Raw genomic sequence first — 7715 nt, forward strand, 5'->3', positions numbered from 1 at the left:
GCTCGTGTTCAGCTCCTTCAGTTTGTGTTCAGGCTCGTGTTCAGCTCCTTCAGTTTGTGTTCAGGCTCGTGTTCAGCTCCTTCAGTTTGTGTTCAGGCTCGTGTTCAGCTCCTTCTCAGTTTGTGTTCAGGCTCGTGTTCAGCTCCTTCAGTTTGTGTTCAGGCTCGTGTTCAGCTCCTTCAGTTTGTGTTCAGGCTCGTTCAGCTCTACTCTGTCCCCTTAAACCATGATCGTTCTAAAATGAAGCCCTCGGATCTTTTAGACGGAGCTCTTATTGTACTCTAAAATGTAAGTAAAGTACAGACACCTGAACATTTTACTGTCCACCACTGAACGTAACTGAAATCTGGTGCAGTTGTGCGGTAAATTCTGGTCATTTTAACTCCTGTTTGCAGTGTAAACTTTGATACCTGGTGTTTAAATGCCGCTCGTGCTCTGTCTGCGCAGGTCCCGGTCCATCAGCGGAGCGTCGTCCAACCTGTCCACCAGTCCTCTGAGCAGCCCCAGGGTAAGCCACACTCCGCTCACCACACGGGGGCGCTGCACTCCTCTCTCTGCAGGTTTCACAGCTTTACCCCCGAGTCCCCCCAGTCGGCCCTCAGTTCAGCCAGGTTTGATCAGTGCGAAAGAGCACAGCGTCATTTCTGCAGTAGTTCCACTCTTGCTCTTCTCCCAGTCCCTGTGGTTCAGATGTCACATTTTCATGGTCCGAAATGGCAGGCTTTAAGCTTCATGTTGTAATATTGAACTCTATAAAGTCGAGGATGTTATGTCTTATTTTATTTTCAATCAATTTGGCATTTTTGCAAATAAAAAAGGGGAAAAAACAGAACAAAATTAAAAAAATATTAGATTGTTTTTATTTTTTATTAAATTGCTTTTGACAGTTTGGATTACTATTTTTTTAAACTAAAATTAAGATAATATTGTATTTTATTTTTGGTTTATTTATTCATTATTTTTACCCCAGGTTGGCAATTCTTTTGAATATATATAAAAAAAAAAGGTTACTCCTGATCACCGTAGGCAATTCCATAATTGTTACCTAGCAACCAGGTTTTACACTGGGCCAAAACTGTTACAGAAATTGTGATTGAACAAATACAAATCTATTAAAACTATTTATTTGATCAATGTTAAAAGGGTCAGAAAAATGCGTTTGTCGTAAATTTAGCCAAACTTTTGGATGAATTCCGCGTCTCCTTAATGTGATGTCATCAATACATTTTAAACTCCACTTCCTGTCATTTTCAGCAGATTTTAATCGCTTTTCTTCACAAACTGGTGTTCTCAAACCAAACAACAAGCTGTCATACGCAATTTAATACTTCTATCTCTGTACGTTTCAGCAAAAAGATTGTGTGAATGTAAAAAAAGGATGCAAGTTACTTTGACTTGTGCAGTTTAAAGCCTGATTGTGTATTCAAACGTGAGATGAAGAGCAGCTTCATCAAACTTGACACACATGATATTGATGTTCATTCACAGCATATTCTCATACAGCTGATTTAACCGATCCCAGGCTTTAAAGGTCCTATTATTCATCATTTGGGCTTTTAATTATGATTCCTAAGAGCAAAGCAGCTAAATAAGGCTAAAATTCTGCTTATTAAAGACAATTAGAGCCTGAAAAGTTCTTAAAAGGTCTGGTGAAGGTGCATGAGCTTTAAAAACATGAAGGAGCTCTTTCAGGATTGCAGAAATATGGAAGATAAATAGTCTAGTCAGATTTTTCTTTACTCTGAATTTTAACCCTGAAAAAACATTGTTGAACTGATTTTTTCTTTGAATTTCAGTCACATTGTTGTTGGATTTTTCTCAATTTAAAAATTCAAAATGAAAAGATTCCCTTCGGTGCATTTATTTCCAAACCCTCAAATTCTAAATCTCTAAAGTGTAAAATTCACAGCGAAAAAGAATTTGAAGGTACATTTGTCATTTGGAATGTTTTTATGGAGAAAAACGCATGTTTTCTCAGAGTTAAAAACAATCTAAATATTATTAAACAAATGAAAACTGCTAAACTCTGAAGACAGAAATTGTGCAACAGCTTTATTACTTGCAAACATGCAAAGAAAGAAATAAAACAGGTGATTTTGCAATGAGCGGAACATAGGACCTTTAAAAACCATAACTTCCATATTGTTAGTTTTGCTGTTATGAGAAGGAGTCATTGACATTGTTTGATTGTATCTATGACGACGGAGGCCTTTTCATCCTGTGCTTGTGCTGCATGTGTGAGCTGTGTCAAAGACTGACACACTGTTGAACGAGGGATGCACCAACAAGGCCAGAAAAGTCATGTGATTGATATTTTTATTCTCTCAACCGTTAGTCAAGTTTGCCTTGATTAGTCTTGGTTTTGTAAATGCGTGTGTTAAAAATACACCAAAGGATTGCATTTGTGTCAATATATTTTCTAATACTGAGCTTTAGTTCGTATTTCAGTCTAATGTTCAAAATCAAATCAAAATGCAAAATTTCCACATGAAATTAGAACAGAATCTTTCTAACAAAACATAAATAAAATGTCAACAAAAGCATAAATCCATGGGACTCAAGTGATGTAAAATGTAGATTGTGGCAAAAGCAATTAATGATCATTAATCATTGTGTTGTTTTTGGTACTCAGAATAATGTTGGAGAAATACAATAAAAAAAAAAATATATATATATATACATATATATATTAAAAATTGCTAATTGCTAGTCAAATGAAACTAAACAATGTAGTTTGACATGTTTGGAGGCTAACGCTAATGCTAACTCCTCCGTTGATAAAGCATCAGAGCTAACGTATGGCACTGTACCGCCTTTAGAATGTAGATTTAAAGGGACAGTGCACAACATCTGCCTTTCCTTGGTGCATCCCTTTCTCTGCTTCACTGCCTCACTGCTGCGCGCTGACTGGCTGGCGGCGGCTCCACTGCTGCGTGCTGATTGGCTGTCAACTGGCTAACGGCATGTCTTTCCTTTCTTTCTTTCTTGCACCTCACGTCACCTCCACCCGCTCCACCTCTGCCTCTCTGTGCCTCTGTGTGTTTCCCGTTCTTTTTTGTCACTTCCCGCTTACCCCGCCCTCCCCCCATTGGTCGACGCTGCGCGACCAATCGCAGCCGCACCGACGCTTCTTCGTCCCGCCCCAATCCCCGAACCTGTGCCACTCCCCGAACTCGCCCGTCTCGCCCCTGTCGCCCCTGTCATGCGAGCTGCGGCTGAACGGCGTCGGCCTGCGAGCGCCCATGGGCTCGCCACTCATGCACCCTCGCACCCAGACGCTCCCCGCTAAGCCCCGCCCCTCCGAGAAGCCCCTCCAGACCACCCGCTCCAACCCACTGCCCAGCTCTGTACCCAACCCCTCCGCACACAAATCTGAGCCGTCCACGCCCTGCCAAACGCTCACGCCCTGCCCAACGCCGCAAACCCTGAACAGCCCCAGGGTCCGACGCCACCCGCCGCTCACCGTGCCCCCCAAGCTCTCCATCCCGCTGTCGGCCATCGCCGCGCCCATGTCGCCGCGTCGCAGACATCAACACCTCCACGCCGACAGCAACGGCAAATGTGCTGCTGCGCCCCCACAGGTGTCTCCGCGCGGCAGCCCCCTCCCCACGCCCAAAGGGACCCCGGTGCACACGCCCAAGGACAGCCCGACCGGCACGCCCAGCCCCACGCCACCGCCGTCGCCCTCAATCGGAGGACTGCCCTGGAGGACGCGGCTCAACTCCATCAAGAACAGCTTCCTGGGGTCGCCGAGGTTCCACCGCAGGAAAATGCAGGGTAAGACTTAAACCGGTTAAAAACTCAGGTGTTCTCAGCCAAGACACAGTTTGGACAAGTACGAGAAACTGTTACAAACTTAAGATCCCGTTTCCAAACCTTTCAGTATTGTTCAGTACTGAAACTCACCTGTTCGAATCAGTTCTTTTAGTTTCAGAGCCTTGTAGATGAGTCCATGTTGAAGGTGCAGTTTCTGTGGGAACACTTGTTACAGAAAGTAACATTTTATTTAAATAGAGAATATAAAAAAAAGAAAAATGCACGAGAAAACACTGCACTTTAACTTTAACCTTAACAATAACCAATAACAAAATATAGCATTTGAACCTTTTTCTAGTTTCTATTATTATTTCATAGTTTTTCCATCAATGTTTTTTATGTTGATTCAACCCAGTTTTAAATGTTAATCGACTTGCTTTTAATTAACATAAAACAAATTGGAAACACAGTGTAGTATCGATTTAAAGTCAACATTTTCTTTTGTGTTAACGCTTGGATAATTGTCTCTGCTCCAAACCTGGGACAGTGAGGCTAATGTGTAAAATGTTTGACCCTCAGGGCTCTGTAACCAGGTTATCTTCCCCACACTCGCTTCATAATGCATGCTAATGACTTCTTAATGAATAATTAGCTTTTGAACTGTGAGCGGCGAATGCAAAGCCAGTCTCTTAAGCCTCACGGCGAAAATGTTCTGCTTCTAACATAGCTAATTAAGTAAATGCAAGTGATGCCAGAGCGGCTAATGAGGTATTATGTGACGGCAGAGGACTTCACCGCGGTTGTGTGTTTTACCGTTGTGCAGATGTTGTTGTGTGATGGTTGTGTGTCTGTGTGCAGTTCCCACGCAGGAGGACATGTCCAGCCTGACCCCGGACTCGTCCCCAGAGTAAGTAGAGCGTCTTCAGATATAGATATCCATGGGTTTAACGAATGTCGACCGTTGCCGTAGAGATGAATCCACAAAACCCACAAATAGGTCGTGTTCGTGCGGTAGATTTGATAAACACGGATGACGTGGCCCGCCGCCGTAAACGCAAAGAACTCGTGTTAAAATGTTGGCCTTTCCTGGTGTGACGTGTTGCTTGGTACTTATGTAAACCCTCTATATCAATCATTTTAATGAGGCGGCAAAAGAAAAACACAGCGTTGGTAGACGGTGCAGACCAATATTATCGTTTTTTCTGCCCCGAGGGGTATAATAAATAAGACAACGATTGTGTGAAATGAGGAGAGACGTTCGCCAACAGTCGAAGTCGGGAATCGAACCAACGACACTGCGACACCTGTGCGATTCCCTAAACCAACGCATCGCATCGCAAACTACCAAATAACACACATTTGTCACAATTTACGAAGGTTTGTACGAGTATGATCTGCACTTATTTCATCACAGGTGTTTTTACGGATTAAACACCTTGTAAACAGATCTAAGCCGTATCTTTGCTTCTCTCCATGAAGGCGGCCAAGTTTAATGTCATTTTGTACATTTGTTTTCTCGTAAAAAATGTATTTATCACTGTCATGGATCAAAGAAAAGTAATAATCAGAAACACAGCTACCTTCTGCTGACGTCAGGTGCGACTTTTTAACGTGACATTACATGGAAAATAAGAACTAATGAGGTATTGTATTATGAGGAAACACGGCTAATTCTGCCTTTTTGACAGAGGGTCAAAAAATGAAAGAATGAGACATGACAAACATAATGTGCCTCTCACTTCCTGTTGTGATGCTTGAACTGCAGCTAACCTTGTGTGTTTTGTGTAGGTTGGCAAAGAAGTCGTGGTTCGGTAACTTCATAAACATGGAGAAGGAGGAGCAGATCTTTGTGGTGATCAAGGACAAGCCTCTGAGCTCCATCAAGGCCGACATCGTGCACGCGTTTCTATCGGTAACTGCTGAATATGTCCACATTTGACCTTGCAGATTCATCATACTGTTAACAGTGTAGAACATTTGTTTCAACAATGTTTCAGAAGGTCACAGTGTTGATAAGTCGTTTCTTCTGACGTTTCTGTGTGTGAGTTGGAGCTGTTGGACTTCCTATTTTAACATTAAAACTGCACAAAACCTACAGTGAACTTTTGTTTTAAAGATGAGTTTCAGGCATAACTTGACATAACATAACTAGAATTTTGTAGAAAGAGTTCGGATTTCTGCAGAATCAACAAGCGAAGCACTAACTTGAATGTTTGGATGTTGGTCTGAGTGTTGGTCTGAGTGTTGGTCTGAGTGTTGGTCTGAGTGTTGGTCTGAGTGTTGGTCTGAGTGTTGGTCTGAGTGTTGGTCTGAGTGTTGGTCTGAGTGTTGGTCTGAGTGTTGGTCTGAGTGTTGGTCTGAGTGTTGGTCTGAGTGTTGGTCTGAGTGTTGGTCTGAGTGTTGGTCTGAGTGTTGGTCTGAGTGTTGGTCTGAGTGTTGGTCTGAGTGTTGGTCTGAGTGTTGGTCTGAGTGTTGGTCTGAGTGTTGGTCTGAGTGTTGGTCTGAGTGTTGGTCGGATGTTTGTCGGATGTTGGTCGGATGTTGATCGGATGTCGGCCGGATGTCGGCCAGATGTCGGCCAGATGTCGGTCAGATGTCGGCCAGATGTCGGCCAGATGTCGATCTGATGTCGGCCAGATGTCGTTCTGATGTCGGCCAGATGTCGGCCAGATGTCGATCTGATGTCGGCCAGATGTCGTTCTGATGTCGGTCAGACGTCGGTCAGACGTCGGTCAGACGTCGGCCAGATGTCGGCCAGATGTCGGCCAGATGTCGGCCAGATGTCGGCCAGATGTCGGTCAGATGTCGGTCTGATGTCGGTCAGATGTCGGTCAGATGTCGGTCTGATGTCGGTCAGATGTCGGTCAGATGTCGGCCAGATGTCGGCCAGATGTCGGCCAGATGTCGATCTGATGTCGGCCAGATGTCGTTCTGATGTCGGCCAGATGTCGGCCAGATGTCGGCCAGATGTCGATCTGATGTCGGCCAGATGTCGTTCTGATGTCGGTCAGATGTCGGTCAGATGTCGGTCAGATGTCGGCCAGATGTCGGCCAGATGTCGGCCAGATGTCGGCCAGATGTCGGTCAGATGTCGGCCAGATGTCGGCCAGATGTCGGTCAGATGTCGGTCTGATGTCGGTCAGATGTCGGTCAGATGTCGGTCTGATGTCGGTCAGATGTCGGCCAGATGTCGGTCAGATGTCGGCCAGATGTCGGCCAGATGTCGGCCAGATGTCGGCCAGATGTCGGCCAGATGTCGGCCAGATGTCGGTCAGATGTCGGTCTGATGTCGGTCTGATGTCGGCCAGATGTCGGCCAGATGTCGGCCAGATGTCGGCCAGATGTCGGCCAGATGTCGGTCAGATGTCGGTCAGATGTCGGTCTGATGTCGGTCTGATGTCGGTCTGATGTCGGTCAGATGTCGGTCAGATGTCGGTCTGATGTCGGTCTGATGTCGGTCTGATGTTGGTTCTGTTTCCCTCTGCAGATTCCCAGCCTGAGCCACAGTGTGATTTCTCAGACCAGCTTCAGAGCCGAGTACAAGTCTGCGGCTGGACCCACCGTGTTCCAGAAACCGGTCAAGTTTCAGGTGGACATCACCTACAGCGAGAGCTCAGGGGCCACCAAAGAGAACGGCATCTACTCCGTCACCTTCACGCTCCTGTCAGGTGAGGACATGGGCCCTGGGAGGAAAATTCTATTTGACTGAATATATGCCTCATTAAAAAAGCTCTTTTTCTTTATGTGGCGATTATATTACATCTGAGCCAGGATTGTCCAAACTTCAAAGGGTTGTATGTTGGTCATTACAGTGAATATTCAGCTTAGATCCTCAATAGGATGTGTTTGATATTGGATGTAGTCAAGGCAAGTTTATTTGTACTATTTGTACAAAAAGTCATTCAAAGAATTTAACACTTCTGGAAAAATATAAAAAATATATAATATTATAATATAAT

At 44.6% G+C, this 7715-nt stretch overlaps 1 protein-coding gene across 10 annotated transcripts in view; it reads left to right on the forward strand.

Annotated features, from left to right (window-relative positions):
• Positions 1-7715, forward strand: part of LOC140381217 (serine/threonine-protein kinase BRSK2-like) — a 64100-nt gene that overhangs the window by 48023 nt on the left and 8362 nt on the right. For 7 of the 10 annotated variants that reach the window (XM_072465245.1, XM_072465247.1, XM_072465249.1 and 4 more), the window contains 5 exons: positions 448-508; positions 3117-3777; positions 4615-4663; positions 5545-5668; positions 7244-7424. In XM_072465245.1, the coding sequence (XP_072321346.1) occupies positions 448-508; positions 3117-3777; positions 4615-4663; positions 5545-5668; positions 7244-7424 (1076 nt within the window). The remainder of the gene's footprint in view (positions 1-447; positions 509-3116; positions 3778-4614; positions 4664-5544; positions 5669-7243; positions 7425-7715) is intronic. The other 3 variants (XM_072465251.1, XM_072465252.1, XM_072465253.1) reach the window with 1 other exon arrangement.

Source organism: Eucyclogobius newberryi, unplaced genomic scaffold, assembly GCF_026437365.1.
Source record: "Eucyclogobius newberryi isolate DKJ021-1_F unplaced genomic scaffold, fEucNew1.0.hap1 SCAF_5, whole genome shotgun sequence".
Taxonomy (NCBI): Eukaryota; Metazoa; Chordata; class Actinopteri; order Gobiiformes; family Gobiidae; genus Eucyclogobius; species Eucyclogobius newberryi.